The sequence below is a fragment of the Mycteria americana genome, chromosome 2, assembly GCF_035582795.1.
Source record: "Mycteria americana isolate JAX WOST 10 ecotype Jacksonville Zoo and Gardens chromosome 2, USCA_MyAme_1.0, whole genome shotgun sequence".
NCBI classification, from domain to species: Eukaryota; Metazoa; Chordata; class Aves; order Ciconiiformes; family Ciconiidae; genus Mycteria; species Mycteria americana.
The window spans coordinates 123,454,324-123,476,913 of record NC_134366.1 but is presented as its reverse complement, the minus strand read 5'-3'; the positions used below and the strand labels follow the sequence as shown (position 1 = coordinate 123,476,913).

General features: G+C 44.6%; 1 protein-coding gene across 2 annotated transcripts in view; it reads right to left on the bottom strand.

Moving 5' to 3' along the window:
• The window catches only part of CABLES1 (Cdk5 and Abl enzyme substrate 1), a 75,198-nt gene that overhangs the window by 22,048 nt on the left and 30,560 nt on the right, over window positions 1-22,590 (bottom strand). Inside the window, exons 2-4 of one of the 2 annotated variants that reach the window (XM_075494481.1) lie at window positions 16,536-16,607; window positions 14,167-14,259; window positions 6,971-7,048 (exon numbers count right to left, since the gene is read on the bottom strand). In XM_075494481.1, the coding sequence (XP_075350596.1) occupies window positions 6,971-7,048; window positions 14,167-14,259; window positions 16,536-16,607 (243 nt within the window). The remainder of the gene's footprint in view (window positions 1-6,970; window positions 7,049-14,166; window positions 14,260-16,535; window positions 16,608-22,590) is intronic. The other variant, XM_075494482.1, reaches the window with a different exon arrangement.

The following is a 22,590-nucleotide window of genomic DNA, read 5'->3' as shown; positions in this document are numbered from 1 at the left end:
CTTTTGTGTCTGTATTTTATGCTTAGTGATTCCTGACTGTTAAGATTTATTCTAAAAGCAAAGTCGGTTCATGAGACATCAAGAAAAGATACTGTTCTTACCCGTCACTGTAAATAATTTCTACTTATCATCTCTGTTTATAGGGACAAGGACAATGACAGCTTTGGAAAAGACGTGCTGCCAGCCAGTCCAGCAGCAGATCTCCCGCTGCCTGAGACTGCCTGCTTTAATTGATCGAGAGCTTTCAGATCCTAATTGCCATTAGTGTTGCTAGAACAACAACTCCAGTGGCAATTTACAGGGAGAGGAGGTGGAAAAACTCCTGGAAAAATGGCTCTAATGGGCCAGTATCCTTTTTCTCTCTCCAAACATATTCAGGTATCAGCATGTCAGCTCTTGTCCTGATGTTTTGCCCAACATGGAGTAAAAGTTCAAAATTTAAACCTATTAGCTTTTGGGGATTCATTGCTTAATTTCAATCTAAGGGAACCGGGAAACTCACAAAAATGAGCAAGGGTGGCTCTATAAAATTAATACGTGAGATGATCAGTTTTGAAATGTCCTGACGTAGGGAAAAAACCCAGATTTATGTGTCTTTCTGTAAAGCTAATATGCACTTGGTTTTGGTGTTTTGTTCAATTTGGGAGAAGCAAGGAAAATGGGCAATGGTAAAGAAAAGCAGGGCTATTTCAGTTTCCCTATTATCAGCTAAAAACAGACAGTTATTCTTCCCCAGGCCTACAGAATGATAAATGTTCAGGAAAGGCGCTCAAGATCGATGACTTAATAATAATTGCCTCACATACAAAAATCTGTTGGGGAAGAATAGCAAGGAACTGGGTAACAAATCTGAAGGACGTAACAGAGTATCCCGCCTTGCTGTGCGCATAATTATTGCTACTATCCTTATGGCAATTTAGATGCTCTCATTTTTCCTGTAAATATTCCCCAGTTTTCCACACTCACTGCAATGCTTGTTACCTGACCTGCCAAATAACTGACAGCAGGGGTGCGGCATGCGAGACAACCTCACCTAAATGCTTCTTTTTGCCTCATTTTGCATACAACTTTCTTACCCAGTTTAAACAAACAAAGATCTCAGAGTCTGGATAACGAAGGCCGTTGGGAGTGACTGGCCTATGGACTCATTGATCGTTGTGGCTACATGTTATTTGGGGTGATGGTATTGAAAACCTCTTGCTTGCAGCATCATTGAATTCATTAGTGTTCTAGCCAGCACCTAGTTAAATTCAAATTTAAATTCAGCAGTGATTTATCTTTAGGAACTGGATGAAGCTGGTTTGTAGCATTTCTGAGAAGGACACAAATTCTTTTTGTCTAACGACTTGCTGCTTTACTTCAGAAGAATGGTCTGTTTCCTGGGCTTCAACCCATTCAATTACTCATATTGTATTATTTCCCTTAACTGGAGACAATACCTGGAGATTATCTCCTTAACTGGAGATAAATACCTATATTCTTGTCAAGACAGCAATATTCAGCAGCTATGCCTACTGCAAGTAAGTTTCTAATCACTTAATGAACTCACTGCCATGAGGAATAAAAGATGAGGTGAATTGCCGCGTTTACGAGGACATGAACTGCCTGATGCTCTGGGTTTTCTGTCCTGTAGCTCATCACCTCCAGCCCCAGTGGCAGTCAGTCGCTGCGAGCCCAGCGGCTGAGGTCGAATCTAAGACTAGCTGTGTTGCAGTGCCGCATCCGCCTGACACCACCAGCTCTCCTCCTCCCCTGGGTCCTCTAGATTCATCTTCTGGGCAGGACTTCACAGGAACTTGTGGAAGCCCTTAAAGGGTTCTTACGACACCACAAAATAAAATATCATTAGAACAGGTATGATTGCAATCCGTGAATGTTTTTGCCATTAACAAAAACAAGCCTAAAAAGTCCCTTTTTAAAAACATTTTTTTAAATTTATGAACCATAACGATGCGTGCCAAAGAAAAAACCCACAACGCAACAGAACTATAAACCCAGCTGCACTACCTTCTTTTCCTGGGGGGAAAGACAATATGGTACCTTCTTCCTCCTTTGTAACACCTCTAGCAGTGACAGACAAACGTTGCCCTCGCCTTTTTTGAAAATGCTTAGGCACCTTAAAATACTAACGAGAACTGGGTTGCTCTCAGTTGGCTGCAAGCATATGCAGAGCCTTTCTGCAGGCCACCATGTCCTGCAGGCCACATGGAGCGACCCCGACAACAGTCCATGAGGACTGCCAGAGTTGTACCATCTCCTTGGAAGCCGAAGGAGAAGGGGTGCCTAGAGAAGCTCCAAGAGCGGAGAATGGGTTCCCTTCTTCCCCTGCCCAGGAAATCCGCCTTTTCCAGGGTAGCTACCTGGAGGCAGAGCTGAACCTGGTCCTTCTCCATCCCAGCTGGGGTCACACGGAGGGTCCGCAGAGCACCCTTCTGTTGACCGTGCTGGGGAGTGGGGTGGGCAGAAACCTGCAGGCACGTCCCCTGTGCTGGCTGCAAGGGAGAGCTTGGCCGTAACACTTCCTCTTTGGGGACACGCGCTGTGATCCCAGCACCTGGACCATGACCTGCGCAACGGCTAAAAGGCTAATATCTGCTGTGTCTGATCCCTAGCTCAAAGGGCTGAAATCCAATTCACCTCAAACCATCTGGAGCCCATCGCCAAATGAATAATTCCTTCAAGACTTGTTTAATCCATCTGCAAGTGGCTCCGCTCTTTGGTCTGCCAGGAAATTAATCCCCTCTGAGGGCCGAGAGCAGGTCAGTATGCCTGTGTACGAGCTGAGCGTGTGTGTGGTGGGGCAGCTATTTGCTAGTGACCTGAGGCATCTCCCCCTGTCCTGGAAGAGCCACAGCACCAAGGCTCAACTCCACTTGCTGTGAGCTTCCACCATGACAACCTTCGACAAAGGAGCTGTGAGCCACAAGGCGCACCTCTGATAACTGTCATTACCTCCCATTTTCTGCCCATCTGCAGAACTAGATGTGGATTAATTCTCATCTCCTGCAAGGAAGGATAAAGTGGATGCTGAACCTGAAATCCAGTTTCAATACCCTTCACAAAGTAGCTCTTCCATCTTTTGGAGTATTATATTTAAATAAGAAAGAGGAACTTGAAGAATAGTATTAGCATAACATTACATATGATGCTTCAAATTTGTAAGTATTATTAAAGAATACTGCAGTGTCAACATGATCCATAGTATAACATCAGTGAATGATGAGAAAGGAGCAGAGAAACAATTTTTATAAAGCACGAGTATCTCTCCACAATGGTAAAAAAGATTTAGTAGTCACTGCTGCATCTCCTCATGCATGTTTTGTTTGTAAACGTTACCGCAAAATCTGTGTGTGGTAACCGCAAGCATGTTTCACAGGTGAGCAAGATTTTGCTCAGCAGAAAAATTCAGATCATGAATACCCTTTAGCCAGGAAGATTTCCAATACGTTGAAAAAGGGTAGCAACTGCACAACCAATCCTGCAGTACCACCAGCAGCCCTTGAATTGCCTCGCCTCTAACACTGCACAACGACTTTGTATTTCATTAAAAACATAATCAAAGCATTCAGACAACGTTATCAGCGTTGCTGAATCCTGTAGGTGCTACCTGCCTCTGCAGATCAGCCTGCAATGATAACAGGAGTTTGTGTGTGTCTGTTAATTTAATAGCACAGGCAATAACACTGTTACAGTGCTCTCAGTACAGGGCAACCCTCTCATCGCTGTCCTTAGCCACCACTGAACCCTACGTAGGGTCTGATGACTTTGGGCTGTAACACTGCAGGATGCTGGGGGCCACGGGAACCCAGCAGGCAAGATACTCAGCACTTCTTTTCAACTCCTGACTTGCAGTATAGCCTTCCTTAACATTGCTGTCACCTGGCTACGTATGCTCTCACAGCTGCTCTGCTGGTCTAGGTGGGGGAAGAAAAGCACAAGCTCTGGTCCTGCCCATTACCCTACTCTTGGCCATGGAAACAGGTGAAGCTGTGCCTGTCTTCAAGCTACCACCAAAGATGTGGGCAATCTTAACGTAGCCAGACGTAGAGAGGAGAATTTATGGCCCAGATCCACAAAAGTACCTGCCTCTCAGTGACTCCAGCAGGAGATAACGCATCTCAAAACCTCTGTCAATTTAGTTTTAATTCTCCTCTTTTCCCTCGCACAAAAGCACTATAAACTAAAGCATTAGGTTTCCATCAGATACAAGGTACGGACAAAATTTTGAGGGCAGAGAATTCTAGTGATTACTTCCGTTCCTGACTTTTTTCTCCCCACCACGTCGCTCTTTGCTTTGTCCTTTTTGCTTCTCTTCAGCGTAACAGAGAAAACTAGAGAAAGTAATTCCCCTGGCACATGGTGTCCTTCCTTCTCAGCCCCAGCAAGTACCACCAGAGGGGCCTTCTGAAACCACAGGTAGCAAAAATGACCGTTCATCTCTGGCAGCCTCCGGGCTGCTCTGGAGCACATTTCCCTTCCAAAGCCTACCGCCAGCAGCACCCTGGCTCACCGGCAGCTGCCTGGCTGCCAGGGAGGGGGATTTGGGAAAGATATTCCAGGGGACAGCTCAACTTTCATCCTCTCATGTACTTCCATGGCTCTCCTCCCCGCACTCTCCAGACTTCCACTGGTATTTGTACAACCACTTAAAAACACAGTTTGGGGACTTGGGGAGGGTTCTTGCTATTTGTAGCTTGACCTCAGGATGGAAGGTGGGCAAGCAAGGGCCACAACCTAGAGTACATTGCTTGCACCTTGTTGGTAAGGGGCGACGCTGCCCCATCCACCCTGGCCAAGTACGCAGAGTTTAGCTGTGTCTGCAGGAACTGCCTTTCAGATCGTTTTTTTAAGTGGATCTGTTAGCACAGTTTAGCTGCCAGCATCGATACAGTAGAGCTCTTCTGTGCTGCCTACAATACAACGGGGGCTGGCAGCCTCCCCAGAACACAGCTGTGCCTGGAGATTTCCTCGCCGGCCACAGTGCCCACGAGTCGGAGCAGAGGTGGAGAAGCAGCAGCAGCTCCACCATGTGCTCCTCTCACATGGAATAGTCCCCCCTGCACGCATGTCCACCCTGCTCCCCCTCTCCTGCCAGGGCTTCCTCCACTCTGAACTGCAGACGTGCCCAAGGTTCCCTGCAACGATTTGTTTCTTCTCCTAAACTCCTCAGTAACGTTTGCAGAATGTAAACCAGTTAGGCCATCTTGCCTGGGGACAGACATCAGCAATCCAGAGATTCAGAGAAGCAAAGCTAAAGGATGCTGTCACTGCAGTACTTCAGCAGGGTACCAGTGTCTCTCCCCCCTCCTACCACACATCCAAAATGTGCAACGAAGTAAGCAAGCACTGTGCAGCCTGAACAGAGTGGCTACAGTTTACGCTATACTGCCTCATCTGTTCTTTGCACCAGCTGTTCCTGGAAGGAGGTGCCATTGAATTGTTTCTCTCTTCCTCTGATGCTCTGGAAGAAAGGCAGAGGGCATTTTTTTTAACCTTGGCTTTTTAGCAAAGGGAACAGGGCTGGATTGTTTTGTACTGGCACTTCCTACCTTCTCATCCCATGCCCTTCTTGCTGCGCAAGCGTGGTAGAAGACATTACGTGCTGAAATAATATTTAGGTTTGCAGCTGGGCTCATTACTGCTGTAATTTAGAAGGTATAACCAGTCATCAGCATTTCAAAATATATTCAGTTTTCAATAAAGAGGCAATTTCCACAGGGCAATGACCATAAATGAATGACAGTGTACCCAAGAAGAACGAACAAAGCTGCCAGTCTGTCAAGAATTTGCCTGATGTGTCATCCCAGTTCAATTAAGGGAAAAAATTTACTGTAAGCGACAGGAGAGCAAGTCAACTCTCCTACAAAGGTGCCTCCTTTCCTTTGTGCATTAAAAATAATCTCCCTTTGTTTTGAATTACTGATGCACAAGCAGCTTGTGGCAAATCACTCTCCAGATTTAAATAGATGGCTGAAAAACACGAGCCAAATTCATCCTTTATGCACTGGATAAATTTGACTCTAGATGACCTGTGGGTCTTTCAAACCCACCTCAGTGTATCAACTGATTATTTCCCCCGAGTTTTGTGCCCTGAAGGCGCTGAGCCGACCCCAGCGACAGGCAACTCTCAGCCCTCCGGCGAGCGGCTGTGGTGGCCAGGCTTTGCTCCTCTGTCCCAGGGGCACGGAGCTGCGGCCGACCAGCACCGCTCTTCCCAGCCTTGCGCTGCGCCGCTGAAGGCACCCCAGCAAGCTGTGCCCCAGGGCCTGCCAGACAACGTCTCCTAGCCAAATCCGGTTTCTTCCACTTCTGCAGCTTCAGTGCAAGAGCAAAAAGCTTTCTCAGTCTTTGGAGAGCTGCTTCAATTCAAGTAAACTTTTCTGTCAGAGGTCTCGTGTCTCAGCACGTCGAGGGATGCAAGGCAGCTCCACGGACGTTGCTTACACCAGCTAAGAACCTGTACGGTATTACACTTTTCACTGCTTTCACTGACTGAATGATCTGACCAATGGCTAAATGTACAATAAAAAGGTATTATGTTTAAAGCCAAGTATTTCTCTATGATTCTGGAAATCTAGATAGAGTAGCGCCATGTTTGTGTGGGAGAATGAGAAAGCTAAGACTACTTATAAAACAAAAGTTGTGCTGTCCAGAGTACTTGTTTTGTCAAAGATGAGTGAAGTCAGAAGAAACAATAAAAACAGTGCATTTTTTCAAGAACATTGATTTCAGGAGGGTAGTTGATTCTCCAGTTTAATAATCCAAGATACCACAACACATATAAATAAACCGGGGACTGAGAGTTGTAGTTTTAACCTGGTAATGTTCCACAAGGCAAATATATCTAAGTGCATTTATCTCTTCTCAGAGCAGATATGTAAAAGCATTAGCCTCCATCATGCTGTTGTCCGTTATCAGGTCTACATGCAGGCCCAGAAAGACTATGTAGTACATGTATAAATATACATACCCGACTTGGGTACAGTCTCGATATGGCAGCACTGAAAATATGCTACAGAAGGATCTTCTGCTGCTGATAAGGACTATTCTAAAATATAAAAGAAAATAAAAGAAATCAAAGACTAAAATTTAAAAATCCCACCACAATAAGCAAAGCAAGAGATGTTACCGTTGAGGAATTTGTAATCATAAAACTTCCATCACGGATGATTTCTCCCTCCTCTCTTTTATCTCACAGGTAGGGCATCGCGCTACTGAGTCTTTACAGAAGTGCTGAAGCCTGTGCCATACATTACACAGCGAATGAGCAGTGGAGTCCCATCCCCTCTACAGGCCTTCTAGGAAGACTATCTTGAATGCATTACCTGGAATCCAGGACAGATGTTTTTCTAGTGAAAGGAGTCCCCCCAGAGAGGCAAGGAGCCGTTCCGACAACTCACCACTACGGCTGAAACTAAACAGACAAATCCAGCAGCAACCCAGGTGATGTACACCAACAACCACCTGTGCTGCACACCACAACTCCGTGGCTGACTTGGAGTCTGCACTTATCGGACAAGAATTTCCAGCTGCTGGTCATGACCCTTCTCTGCTAAACCAAAGGACTCCCTTGATTTTCAGCTTCCTGTTCCTGAAATAGCCTGATTCCTGAAACAGCCTTGATTCAGGGATGAAGTCAAAGTTTGCTATTATCATAAGCTTTCAGATCCTTTCACTGTTTTCCAGGTTCCTCCTTGAGTCTTCTCCAGTTTTTCCCCATCACCCTTCTTGGTCTCTGGGCAGTATCACAGTATCACAGGCCTCAGCAGTTGCACAGGTGGCAGATGTAAACATCACATCTTTCCATCTTACCTTTAAGATCAGTGCCTAGCCCTGATGACCTGCCAGCCTCTGCGCCCAGTAATCACATCAGCCCTCTTGATGCTGCATTGACACTCAGGCACGGCCGACCCCACAGCTCCTCGCCCCTTCTCCTCCAGCGCCATGTCTACCTTGGTCACTAACTGGCAGGGCTGAACCCCTCCTGTAAGCATGGCTTGCTTTCATTCCTTATAGGCAGGTAGCTCAACATTTGGCTACATGCAAGCATACATTATCTGCCTGCACAGAGCTTATCTCAGAATCCAGGCCACTCTTACAGCAAATGCCTTGTATTTTTAACCAGTCTCCAACTCTCTGCATCATCTGCAAAGTCACTGTGTGGCATTAAATCAAATACCTTAGAGCAACCTATCTGTTTTACAGCCACACTATTACCTTTAGCCATCAAGCTCTGACATATCAGTAAGCAACATCAAAACCACCTGGAGGTCAAGACCCACTTTCCATAAAACTGCATGGACTGCCAATAGCTATATTATTATAGTTTTGGAAGATGCAGATTGGCAAGAAGCCAAGAGAAGCTTGATCAAGATGTAAGATATAAAATGCCAATAAATAAATGATTGTTTATAAATATACCCTCTTTCCTTATTACCTTCAGGACACTGTCAATTGTACAATGTACAGTAAAAAGACTCTTCTTCCCTCTAAAGTTGGCCAACAGGCTGCATCCCCTCAAATTCCTCTAAGACACAGTGATGGCAATTTGTGCCATCTTCTAATGTGATTAGTGTTAGAATTTACTGATGTTTTACTTGCCTAAAAATCTCCACTTGTGGTCCAAATGCTAGGACCTACTGCTAGGCTGGTTGTCAGGGCTATTGTACTTACTTGCTCTGCTCTCCAACACTGATTTTTCTGACATTGTGTGCCACAGGTCTGTATGTGAGGATTTCACCCAAATTTTTCATCCTTTGTGCTACACTGGTCAAAGCTGGACAACAAACCCTAGCAAGCTATTTTGTTCTTTACTGTCTGAAAACCACCATATGCACCCTTAAATCTCATACCAGTTACGCTGTTATTAAAACACTGTTTCCTTAAGGGACCAGCTTAATCATCATTCTTGGAAAAGGTTTAGAGCCCCAAGAGAGCTGCTGCATGTAATGCTTGGAAAAATGCAGAAGGATCAATTTTCCTTCTCCTGGATCATTCTGTTACAGCAATCCTATTTTCTTCCTTAAAAGCATGTTTAAAAGCAAAGTGGTATCTAGCCTTTAATAAAGGAGGGTTTCTAATAATAAACATGCATACAGCATTAGGAAGTTCTCCTGCAGCAGATGAAGTAGGATTTCATTGTTTCTATGAATGCTATAACACCCCTTACCTATGGTAAATATCTCAGATCCTGTAAGATGGTCTCATGCTGCAGCAGTAAGTTATAGAGCAGGGGGGAATCATTTTTCACATTTGAGAAAGGCAATCCACAAGCAAAAAAACCTGGCATATGATTAATTTTGTGCTTGCCACTGCTTATTGCTGAATGGCTGCTACTCACAACAGCTTGCTTGTTCACTGGAAGCCTTGTTTGCTGATGTATGAAACTTGGCACAGATTTCGAGGCTGACATCAGAAAGCATCTTTGAATTCGGAAAACCATGGTACCCACTAAGCGTATTCCCCCCACTCCCTCTGGTTGCTTCTGGAAATACAGCTCTTCCACTAACACCCTACACCTCCCTAAAAAAAACGCCCAACTCTTAATATTTAAAGAAAAACAAACTGGTCCTTCCATGTCCACAAGCAGAGACAACAGTGGGAAGTTACCACAGAAAACTTGCTGTGTGTATCAGAAGGGATCAGACCAGAAAGGAAATAAAAAGCACCAGCCTAGCCTCTATTTTTTTTTTAGATTTCCTTCCCTTGGGACCTAAGTATTGCCTCTCTTTCCATAAGCCAGGGGACCCCCTTTACATAAAGAACTCTCAGGCAGAGCAGGAGAGGAGCCCACGGCCACCACTGCTGGGATGCCACAAAGCCTCATCTGCAGAGCTGCTGGGGGGGCTGGTGCAAAACAGCTTCAGGAGCTGGACTGGAAGAGAAGCAGGGAAGGCAGCGGTCAGAAGCTCACCACAGAGGGATAAAAGAGTGTTTTATTTAGAGGTCTGATGATACACATGGAAAACAGAAAAATTCCGAGGGCCTGCAATGGTTTGCTGGAGCAGAAAGTCCAGAAACTTGTCGCAAAGTACGCTTTGGAGAAGAAGGTGTGGTGGAAGCCCATTGCTGTTCAAGAAAATCAAATTACTGTTTATGGGAGAAAAGCATTTTCCTGGATTTCGACTCTTCAACAAAGGGCGTCTACAATCCCGCGCAGCTCTGAACGAGCTATCTCCAACATCAGAAGCAGCTTGAGTCAGAGCGGGTTTACGTGCCCTTATTGCCGTTGTGCCACCTAGACGTGTTTAAAATTACTTCATGAAAAGGTTTTCAGTCTCTAATTCTCACATTTCACCAAGAAGTTGTACTAATTACTATGGTTCAGAGCAGCCATTATTTTGCACGAGAGCTCTGACAATGTGCAACTGTCTGAGACTGTAAAAGCTAATCTTCCAATTTCTTTAATGAGGTGTATGCTATGAAACTACAAAAACTTTCTGAGCACAAGGCTCTCAACAGAATCAGTAATTTGCTTGACTTGAAGAATAATGTCTGTTTTCCTCAGCGTCTGTCTAGGTTTGATTGTGTTGCACCAAAAGGCTGCGATCAGGCAATGTGATATACATCGTATGTACCATATACGTGTGGAATACTGTAGCCTCTTTTCTCATACCTGATTGATGATGTTTGACTACCAGGGCTTTGCTGCCCTGCAAGCAAAGGTGAACACACAAACCATGGATGCTGTCTGGGTAGCAGCCATCATTCTGGAGTCTCCCAAGTTCAAGCTGGGGCTATTGGAAGGTGGCTGAGAGTAATTAAGAACTGTGAGGATGCCGCAAATAGTCAACCTCTTAAAGTGCATGTGTGTGCATTTCCACAATGAAAAGGGCAGCAAAAGAGACCTTTCATAGCCTATGGGTGGTGTTTGGCCTTGGCTTAGATCTGTATACTAACAAAAAAATTGAGAAAGCAATGGCATGGGGGTGGGAGAGGAACATTGTTTTACTGCCTTTATATCTGCTATATAGGATGACTCTAGAAACGTTCTTGTCCCATTCTCACCATGAATCGTTTGTTGAGCTGGCTCAGGTTACTGTTTCGGTGGCCTGTTTCTGCTAGATAGGAAATCTTCTGCTTCACAGTTTATGCAAGATACCACCAATAAACCTGCTGAGTAAAGTGGGTGAAACCACACGCCGGTGGCTACCTGTGCTAATTTGTATGTTAGGGTTGATTTGTCTTTGTCTTTTAATGGGAAAATTTATTTTGTGCTCTTTTTCAAGACTGCTTTGATAATACAGTCTAGGAAACCTACTTTTCCAGCTCCTTTAATAAGCCACGTCCTACAAATCTGAAGAAACCGGTTCAACCAGTGCACAGAACCATCAACAGGAAGCTTTACAAGGACTAGCTGATAAGCTGCGATCTGTGTATAGGTGGTTTTTCTCTGTGCTAAATAGCTGAACTCTTATTTTAACCACAGCCGGTCCTGCCTTGTCGCTGGCCTTCGGAAGGCTGGATCCAGAGCATCGTTGCTCAGCGCGTGCCATCCCCAGGGCCGAGAGGGGAAGAGCTCTCAGTGCCGCAGGACAAGGACATGCCACGACACAGGTTGAGAGCCGCAAATAAGGGCAGTCACCAGAGAAAGGAGCCCTGAGCTACCATCCACACTGCAGTTTTCTTTGCTGTGACACTCACAGTCACAAGCCAGAGAAACAATTACTGAAAGCGCTAGCTATTTTAAAGCCCAGCTATCAAATTCACCACTCAAAAGTATCTTCTGTGTAGATGTTTTCGAAGCTGGGTTCCTCAAGTTAAGTGAAAGGCTGACATGCTGCGACAGAAGGACCAGGGGTTTCGGAGAGAGCTCAGAGAGCCTGACTCCAGCCCAGCTCAGCGCCTGCGTCCTGCACGACCACGCACGAGCCGCCTGGGACGAGGTCCCGGGCACAAGAAGGAGCCCCAGGAGGGTTTTCTATCCATTGCAATACCTGTGCTCCTCTGTGTCACAGGGAACCGGGGAGGACACCAGCTTTAAAGGTCTTAAGGCACTCAGAAACTCTGTTAATTTTACGAAGAACACATAAAGCTGATCCACCTGAATTTCCAGAGGTGCTTTTCATCCAGAATGCCTATTAACTTCATTGACTGCAACAGCATCCAGACCCCTCTGAAAAACAGGGTATGTGCTCAGCTTACTTACTGCTAGACTTAGCTGGCCTTAGGGGTGACACAAAGTGTTGACTTTGCGTTTTATTTTTAGCTAATATCGCTGTGGCTCTTTGTCCATAGGACAAGAAGCATTTTCAAAACTGTGTATCTTATTCTTACTGTATCTGTGTTCTAGATAAAGGGATCTTTATTATGGTCACGGAAATATTCTGGAAAACTGTGTCTGCTCATAAAGATAAGAAGACAGTTGAATGACAGAAGCTTACTAACTGTTTTCTTAGCAAGAAAAATACTCAGTTATATTATGAGACGTAATGACTGATGTATAAACTAAGATAAAATGCTAGGATATATCCTACAAATACTTTTTTGCAAGAGATGGAGAAAAGAGTTCACGAATCAAATATTTATCCATTTTTTCACAGGGAATATTTCTATCAAGTTTATGGATGTATTTTATATATGCATCTCAGAAATTACTCGTTCTCTGTGGAATTTGCAAAATACTTTATGAATAAGTATTTTTTGCTAGAATTCCCAGAGTGTACACATATTTATGTACAAAACAGACTAAAATTAGAGGGCTGCTTTTCAGCATTTGATTCCACATGTATTTGTTGTAAAGACAATAACCAGCCGCTAGTCAGACAATAGTTGTCAACAGTTCTGCATGCGTCTGTTTGCTACAAAAGCTGTTTCTAAAAAGCCGTCACCTCTCAGAGCCACCTTCTGCAATATTTATGTTGATTACTACCTTTCACTTCATTTAATTGTACGTGTGAGAATAAACGCAAGGGAAATTTTGCTCGAGCCAAGTAACACCTACCAGAATACAATTCAGAAAACCTGCGGTTCGATGTAATGTCAGAATTTCTGTTGACCTGGTTCCATGTTTGATGGAAACCACAGGCTACGTGCACAAATCAGTCCACACGAACATACGTGGTTCTCGCCCACGGCAGCTGTATCGGAACAGGTATGTGCAAGGGTCAACTATCAGTGGGATGATTTAGTCTATATGCAACCTGTTCAGGTAGTCTATTTAAAACTTATTCAAGTTTGGAAGGACAAGAATAAAATCGTGAGGCACGTGGGGAAATTGCCTTGGGAAAAAAACCAGAAAGGGCAGGTGTCTTCTTTACAAGCAGGGAGGAGCTAGTTTCACTTCTGAACTGGATGATACTGCAATAAAGAACCTATTTTGCTGATGGGAACACCACGACAGGCACCGTGCCTTTGCAGTAAGGGAAGTCCCTGCCGACTGCTGCTGTATAGGTCCCACCAGTGCCTATGGCTGCAATCCAGGCAGCGCACGCCCCAGCTCGGGGTGTGCCGCGGCCGCAGCTGCACCCCTCACACATCTCCCGGGAGCTCCTCTGCCTGCGTCTGCCCTGAAAACAAGGATCCCACTCCTCATCTTGCCGCAACCATCCCCAGCTGCACGTTTACCAACCAGCACTTTGCATGCAGGAGGACACAACGGTGCGATCGGGACCTGTCAAATTTATATTTTATCTTGCAAGACTCAGGATAATCTTAATACCTTACCCTGAAGCTGTTTTCTTGAGTCCCTTGTCCAGTAAGCCTCCCGCCACAGGCAGCCCTGACAACCCAGCTAGCTTGACGTCTACCCTTACGCCCACTAATAGATGTTGAAATGTCATTCAGCCATTGCTAAACTTGTTCCCGGCAGGTTTGGCCATGCGCCCCTCTCACGCTTAACACCTGGCACTACCCTCAAAGAAATGCAACCAGATTATGCCTCATTTCCTCCAACTGATTTTCATTTTATGCAAGTTATTTGTACTATGGAGACACAGGTCTTAAAACTCCATGGGCTAGCACTTCCATTGACTCGTACTTCACCCGAGGAAGGAGTGTGCATTGCAGCCTGCACCTTCACAGACTATTTTAAAGGCCATTACTAAGTATGTGGTATGGGGTAAGTGGCAATGGCACGCTGTGCTCTTGCACAGGGATGCTGACCCTGCCCTTTCCCCCGCGCCCCATGGATTGCCTTTGCAGAAGCAGCCTTTGGATGCATAGTACCTGCCGTTTCTGGTATCATGTTGCCGCATGTTCTTGATAAAATGAACCTTCTTAAAGTTCTTTGGTCTGGGTGATCCTGAGAGTGTCCGACATCTGAAAAATAAATTGGGGTGGGGGGGTTGAGGGGTGGGAAATAAAAGTATTCAGTTCCCTGCTGTACAGCCAAGATGTCTACACAAAGGCAGGAAGGAAAGACGACACAAATGATTCAAGTGTTAGGAATCAGCAAGAACAATAAAGACAGTAAGTCTAGAAATGCGACAGCTCAAATTAAAAAAAATACTTAAAATAATAATAAGAAAAGGCACCACCACCCCTCCCTTCATGCAAAAAAACACATCACAAAAAAAATCTCGGCAAAATAAAACTTCCTGTAATCTGCCGTGACAGCTTAGCCCAAGCTTTCAGAGGGAAAAAAAAAAAATTTAAACTAAAAGAAAACCTGGTAAATATGTGATTTTCCCCCCTCACACCAACACCCACACTTTTGTATCCTCCTCAGCTATTGATAGAGGAGCTATTGAGGAAAGTTCTTTCTCCTTTTAATTTTGGAAAGATTTAAAATCTCTCATTTGCAAGGATAATTCCTATTTGCTTTTAACTCTCAATATTACTTTTCACATTCCTGACAGCATACAAAACAACTGAAAATAAAATAAATTACCTCGGGGGGGTGTGTGTGTGTGTGGAATCTTTCTTCAAAACATTAATCCTTAAATCTATTTTACATCTGAACGCACTTTTTAAATTGCAGTTAGAGAAAGAAATTGCCAGAGGGAGGAGAGATGAGACAAACAGCAATATCCCTCCTCCCTTCCAGCCTTGCTCTTTTTAAGCAGCTGAAACCACAGCGCCATGTGAAATCTTTCTCTGTTTCATCTCAGTGCTGTTTTGTTGCAAGGCACAGCACGACGTGCAGGCACCGGAGATAACTCCTGCGCTCGCTGCACGGCCAGGGCTGCTGGACCACAGCCGCTGCATCCTCCGTGGGAGCGACGGGACAAGCATCCTCCGCCGGCACACGGGACCAGCACACACAGTGCCTCTGTGTTGAGCTTCCCTAACCTGTTTTTCCCATCCTCTCCTATGCATAGGCAGAGTTCAGCAGCTTCCCAAACCCGAGAGGTCCTTTTGTTAGACTGAAAACACAGACCACCAGTCCCAAGCCACCAGGGACTGCCAGTCCCCGTTGCTGTACCCAAACGCCGTCATGCTGCACGGGCACGCCCCGAGGGGGGACCCCATCACTTTGCCATTTCTGCCTTTCTCCTGTTAGTAAAATCCTTGAGATTCCCTCACCCTCTGGTTGCAATTAGCCTTGTTAGCTTCTTCACGGGAAAATACCACCAAGAGAGAGGTTCTACCACCAATTCTGCAAATTAGCAAGTAAAAATACTTCCTCGCAAACCATACTTTGTCTCTATCTTTTGCCAATTATACGTGTTTGAATCATTTATGAGAACGCTTCATAACACGCTGGTAAGCATTCAATGGTAAGCTTTGTAAAAGTAACCAACCCTTGGTAATAGGCCAGTTGGCACAGCTTCTGCTATTAAGTCTTCGCTTCGAAGTGGGGAGAGACAGCCAATCTGCATGTGGATAAACAAGGCTATAGGCTAAACACCGATATAAACCAGCTGAATTACAGGTCCTAAGATAAAGAGACATTCAAAATTAAGCTGCTGCCTTGCCGAACAGCTGACCTGGAAGCATACCACGCACCGGTCAGATTACTGATCAGCCCGTTTCGGAACTGTTAAGCAGTTGCTCCATTTTCCATCACCCCAGAGGATTGCCTAGTGACTAATTACTGCGGTCCCCAGAGAAGCTGCGGCCTCCTGGATGCAGAAATAAAACCGCACTGAAGCTGCTGATATAACAAGGATGGGGGCAGATTTATTAGTGAGGTAGCAGTCACAAACCTACAGCCAACACACAAAGACAGTAACACTGGTTACTGAAATCAGATTGCATGTGCTTAGCGAACAAATGATAAAAATCCATAAAAAATAAGAATACTAAAAATACTAGCCTTCAAAAGCTTGCTTTATTAAACCAGCTGTACTTACTTTTTAAAGGTACTACATACGTTAGGGGATAGTCATTCATGTTAGTGACAACTAAACTCTTCTATTAAGCAAATCTGACTTTTTATTTCCTGACATTTTATTTAATAACCTAAAGCCAGGGAACGTGTAATTCATGTCACCTACCACCCTGCAGGGCGCGTGAGGTTTCAATACCTTTACCCACTATGAAGAACATCTTAACATGAACACCCAGCTACTTTTCAAATGGGGAGGGACAGCAAGTCTGTCCTTGCATGTGCCTTACAGACAAGTAACCAGAGATAAAGTAAATAAAATGACCTCCGCAGTGGGGCATTTTCCTCGATGTCCTCCAGAGTCTCCAGAGAAGATCGCTGGGAGATCAGCCGACGTCTGCAGAGAAAACAGAACACAAAACATCACCGCTGGTTAGAGGGCACGACAAGGTCCTCAGAGCTGTTATTTAGTGAAGCTCACAAACCGCCGTTCACTAGCCGAGCCATGCCTTTGGATATTAATAAATTTCATTCTGTTCTGCTTATCTTACTAAATCTATTTGATCCCAACCAGAAGCAACCTTACTCCATACAAGCTTCTATAGCAAAACAGAAGTTGAAACTTCCCAGCAGCTCCTCCTATAAGTAAGTTTGTACTTTCAGGCTTTCCTTCCTTCAAGGGCTTAACGCCCGCCTAACGCCAGTCCCACATGTGCTGCGGTAGAGCTTGCAATGCTACAAGCACAGTTCTTTGATAAAATAATGCAGACGTAGATCTACAGAGACTGCCTGTCGTTCACACTGCCACAGGGGACGCTCCTCTTTGCCCCTTGCCCTTTTTACCAAATAAATGCCACTCGTTTCTCAGCGATGTCCGTCTCATCACTCCTGTGAGGAGTGACTGAAGAGAGATGAAAGGTGAAAGAGTTGGCAGCACTGGGCACAAACCAGCAGTTTAAAAGGGAGCTCTGACCATCCCTGTGAGCAGCACAGATGAGTTTAGTCCTGTTTTAATCCAGTTTTCTACAGCTGAGTCAGATCCTTCCTCCACCTTCAGTGACACGAAGTAAGGACATCGTAGCATTTCAACTTTTCCAACTGTTCAGCGGGCAGGGAAGAAGCCCCGGTACAGGCTTGGTTTTAGCAGCAACCGCTGCTGCACAGCCCCCAAACACCCCAACGGCAGCACAAAACGAGGAGCTGCACCCCAGCCCTCCAAAAAATACCATGAATACAAGGAATAAGTGTGTAAGATACAGCCCACCCGCAGGCACATAATGAAAAATTAAGCTGGCAATCATCAAGACGACCCCGTCGGTGGGCGTTAAGCAGCTGCGACAGCCGGCGGAGCGAAGGCACCATGCCGCAGCACCCAGCTAGCACGAGGAGTGTCAGCACCCATCGCTCCTAGGGGCCACTGCTGAGGCGTACAGTACCTCGCCAGTGATTTTATGAGTGTGAACTTAAATGACAGAACTCCTCATAGACTACCACTATTTTTTCCCTAATTACCTTAATACCCTTCCCACCGAGCTGCCTTACTCCCTTGATCTGCAAGTAAAGAGTTTCCAGAATCTCAATGTGTTATGAGCACCCCCAAGCTTGGAAGGGTGCTCATTAATTTATTCCTGGGTTGTATTTTCACAATAAATTGTTTTCTCTGATGCCAGTGTAAGCAGTTTCTAATCCTTCTTGCAATTTGCTAGCCCCTCCAGTTGTGCTGCTACAACTGTTCCTGCAGCCATGCTGCAAATCTGATTACCTAAATGTTTTTCAGTTCAAAATAACCCTGAGGTTCAGTGATTCAGTTTACTACTAGTTCAAACGCCAGATTTCTATCACTAACCCCCAGACAACGCATTTCAGGACAGTTTGAATGTGTATGCGGCTTTTCGTGTACTTAGAAAATCATAAAAAAAAGGTCAAACAATGTATAGAGCAACTAAGTGTGAAGCGTAATCCTCTTAGGAAAATATGCAAACCTAAATCCCCTCAGGCTTTGTCTAAACTAGACTTTTAGAAGATCTGGTGCAAGACAGGATACACCTTCAAAATGCTAAGAAAAAATAAAGTCTGCACTTCAGGGTGTGCTGAATTTGTTGGCATAGACAAGGAAGAAGAGACCAAACATCTGTCTCCTGCACCCATGGGTGCTCCCTCGGCTCCATCCACAGTCAGAGGACACAGAGATGCTTTTATAGGGAGAAATTCAGATCAGGAGGAGCTCCCCCTCCATTTTCAGTTGCATTGGTCCATAAACAAAAGTTGGAAGTTTCAACTACCAGCACCACTGATGTAGCAGATGATAGCTGTTGCTTTTTAATACCTCTTTATATGTCATTAGCTTAATAACACATTTAAATGATGGTACCCTCCCATCTTGTGGTATTAAAACACCAAAAGCGTACTTTGCGTGTTGTTAGTCAAAGAGAGATAAACAACAGTACAACCTTGCCACCTTCTTCCTATTAAATGTATCAAATTAGTCACACAGTATTTCCCCTAGATGCCTGTCAGATGCCGTAAGGCGCTCGTACAACACCAGACGCATATTCCAGCCACCACTGCAAGCCTCCTCCAAGCCTTTCCTCGCCCAAAGTTACACACCATCCTCAACTTCATTGCCAATGGCTTGGCGGAGATGGGTTTGAAGATCCTACATTTGCGTCTGTTATTAAGGCAGATGCACTGGTTGGCAGAAATACACGCAACTGCATTTCGTCAGCTCCAGGGCAGCTTTAAATGTTGGTCATCCAGTTGCCTGCTGACTGTTCAGATTCCTCTGGCTTCCCTTCCTGGTCACAACTTCTTAAACCCAGCACCAGGGATGCTGCCTCCTGGTTTTTGCTTGCTAACCTCGAAGGCAACACAGGCTGGATGGGAATCGCTGCCACCCATCTTGGCACAAAAGAGCTCACACCGATTTTCACCGGTAGGGATTCTGCAGTATTTTGGGGACCTAACATGGCAAGTGAGTCTGCACAAAGAAGCTCTTTGCTCACCCAAGCTTGGGAGAGGAACGCTGATACCTGAGCTCCCTCTCAACTACTGTGAGCATAAGCATGACTCTGGATAAATTCATCCAGGAAGGAAGGAAGGAAGCAAACAGATAAAACCCCCAAATCACCAGCAACGAAGAAGCATGGGTCACCCAGAAGCCTGCAGTGACATAAATGGGGACTGCCCCAGCCGAATCCCCTTCCTCTGCTGGCATCGGTAGCAGTGAGAGCGAGGATACCCAGCCCAGTGCCCAACCCAGCTGAAAACACCTTTCACCTCTCCCCAAAATCATTAGTTTTAATCAGTTCAGCTCCCTGCACAATCACAGGAGCACCACTGAGGCGTTTTTCCAGCAACTCTGCTGAAATCAGTTCATACTGTCCGGGAATTGCACCCTCTTTTCACTGAAGAAGTTCAGCTGCAATGAAGTATGTGCAATTATTCTGCTTTATCTTAAATCTTTATTTCGAGGCCTCATCAAGATGACTTAAATACCAATATTTTATAAGCTTTCCACAGCTGGATATTATACCAGAAATGCCAACTAATGAACCTACCTGCTGTGAATCAAGTCACATCCTGTGCCACACACATAGGAAGAAAACAATTTTGGAAAAGCAAAGGGTGTTCCAGGGAACACAAGCAAAACCGGTTTTTCATTGTCTTCATTAAAAATTAATTGCCTCAACTGGTGTTTAATATTTAAATTAATTTATCATCTTTCTTTCTTCAGGCAAGCAGTCAGGGCTTGCCTATACAACTTCTAAAAGGGTTCTTTTTCAAAAATTGATTAATGTGCTATAGCAGCTGGTATATGTAGACACTTGCACTCAAATAACCCAAGCTGTTCTATATCACACATCACCATCATTCTGATGTAAAGCTGTGTTGATACCCATTTTATAATAAAATATGTCCTATATCAATAATAATTAGGGGAAAATCCTTCTATTAAGAAGAGTATCTATATGCAGACCAAAACAAAATAGCACTGTGTGACCCATAGAGGATCCAGGCTTTGGGATAAGTCTTTAGGCAGATGCATTTTCAATATAAAATGTTTTAAAACTTGTGCAGAGTAAATGTCAGCCAGCTAACACACACTGAAATACAATTGCCCTTAATAACAAAATTAAAGATGTTTCAGTAAAAATGTGAATTTCTCCTAGTTCATGGAAAGCCTTAAAAACATTCCTCCTAGTTTAACTACCGCATCCTAGGTATACCAAACCCACCGCTCTCTCCCCAAACCCCCACGCACAGAGAAGAAAGCAGTTTAGCTCTGGAAAGATGACGACCTCCTAGTTCTAACGATCGGCCCTGTTAAGACATTGTCAGTCACAGTCTCATGCAACTTACGGATTCTTTTTGTTTTAAAATCACGTAATACCACTTTCCCTTAAACACCTATCTAAAATATTTTTTTCTGTTTCCTCCCTCTTCCCTGTGCAATTGTTACATGAGCCCAGAAATAACCAATACCCTACAATCAAATTCCAAGCCCAGTCCAAAGAAAGAGAGTAAAGAGATATTTGATGCCCCGGTATTTTAAACGGCTGTTTTCTAAGATATTCATGTCCCTCTTTGCATACTGGATTTATCTTTGACCAACTGTCTGAATCTCTGTGGAAGTTTTTTAAAACCTAAAATGTTGTCTCCGTTTTCCCTCTCCAAAGTCAGATTAATATGTGGCTCAGTTGCAAAAATGAAATAAAATACAAGGACAAAAACCAAGAAACAAAATACAAGGACAAATAAAATAAAGCAGGTCTGTAACCAAAACAGCAAATAGCCGAAGTGAGTAGTAGACTGCAAAAAGATTCACTGTAACCAACTCAATCGGTGGAAAATTATCTTCACTGCCAATTGCTGCAAAATACTCAGCTCAATTACGTTAAACATACTAAATCTTAAGCCCCATAGACAGGAGGTGATAAAAAAATGGAGCTGCAATCAGAGAAATGGATAAATTCATCCATGAAGGAAGGAAGGAAGGAAGCTGATGATAATCCAAGAGATAAGGAAAAATAAATCCATGTGTAATGACTTTCTAGCACAGCTACAAAACCAGGAAGAAAAAGCTACATTTTAAATACGCCTAATTTTTGTGAAAGTCGTGGGTGTAGATCCCCCCTGCTTCTGTTAAGATTACAAACCTACAACGGCCGAAGCCAGTAGCGTGGGTGCTGCTGGCTCCCAGAACAAAAGCATCCCTCAGGACAAGCTTCTCCACTTTGTCTGGGACAACTGCATCCCTTCAGAGACGCAGTGGTGATGGGACGCACGAGCGCTAATCATCTGAACGTCTGCCGACTGCGGTAACACTGACGGGAGAACTTGGGAGGGCAAAGACGTTTCAGCAGCTGAAGACTGTTGGTAGTTCGCATGCCCACTGGGTCACCTCCTCCCTCCAGGTGGCCAGGGAAAATGAACGTGCATGAACAAGAGCCACGGGGCAGAAACATCAGGGCTACTACCTTCTGGTCACGACCGCGTTTCTGCTATTGTGGCTTGGGAGCATCAGAAAAGCACAAGACTGCTTGGCACTTGGAAAATGTTGAATTCCTTATTTTCACTGTGCTGGTTCCTTCCAAATGTTGAATTACAAATGCTGAATTCCAGATGCTGAATTCCAGATGCTGAATTCCAAATGCTGAATTCCAAATGCTGAATTCCTTATTTTCACTGTGCTGTTGAATTCCTTATTTTCACTGTGTCTCATCACAAAAGATGTATCCTATGTGCAGGAAGACTTACCCTAGATATGTACACAAAAGGAGTGGAAAGAAGTCATTATAAAACTTGCAGCGATGGGGAATGAGATCAGGATACCTGTAAGGATAGCTCAGGGCCTGCCTAGAGGTTTAAGTGGAGGGTTTCCCTCTGCCATCCATCCACCCTTCTGAAAGGTGCCAGCTCTGGACTCAAAGAGGAGCTCTTGCCCAAAAACCAACCTACTGTTGCCCAAAAGCCAACCTAGTCCTTTGCAAACACTCCATGGGGAGTTACCAGAAGATACTCTGGGCATGAAGCTCCCATAGGTTAAACCAGGCAGAGCATCATCTTGATCCTACCTCTACGGGAACAGCAACTCTAGGGCTGTTTTTTATATTGTGCATCATATTGTTCCCTCCAGCACCAAAATGGCTTGAACAGTAAAAGGAAAACAAGGAGAGTATTCAATGAGATCTAAGATCAGGCTTCTAGATGCTAGAATGGGGAAAAAAAAAAAAAAAAGATTAAAAGTAAATATATATATTATATATTACAAGTAAATATATACATCTATAAACACAGATCTGGTCTATAGTCCACAACAAACCCTGGCTGTTCAGTATTCCGGTTCCTTCAGCACATGCTGGCCACAAACGTATCTTCCA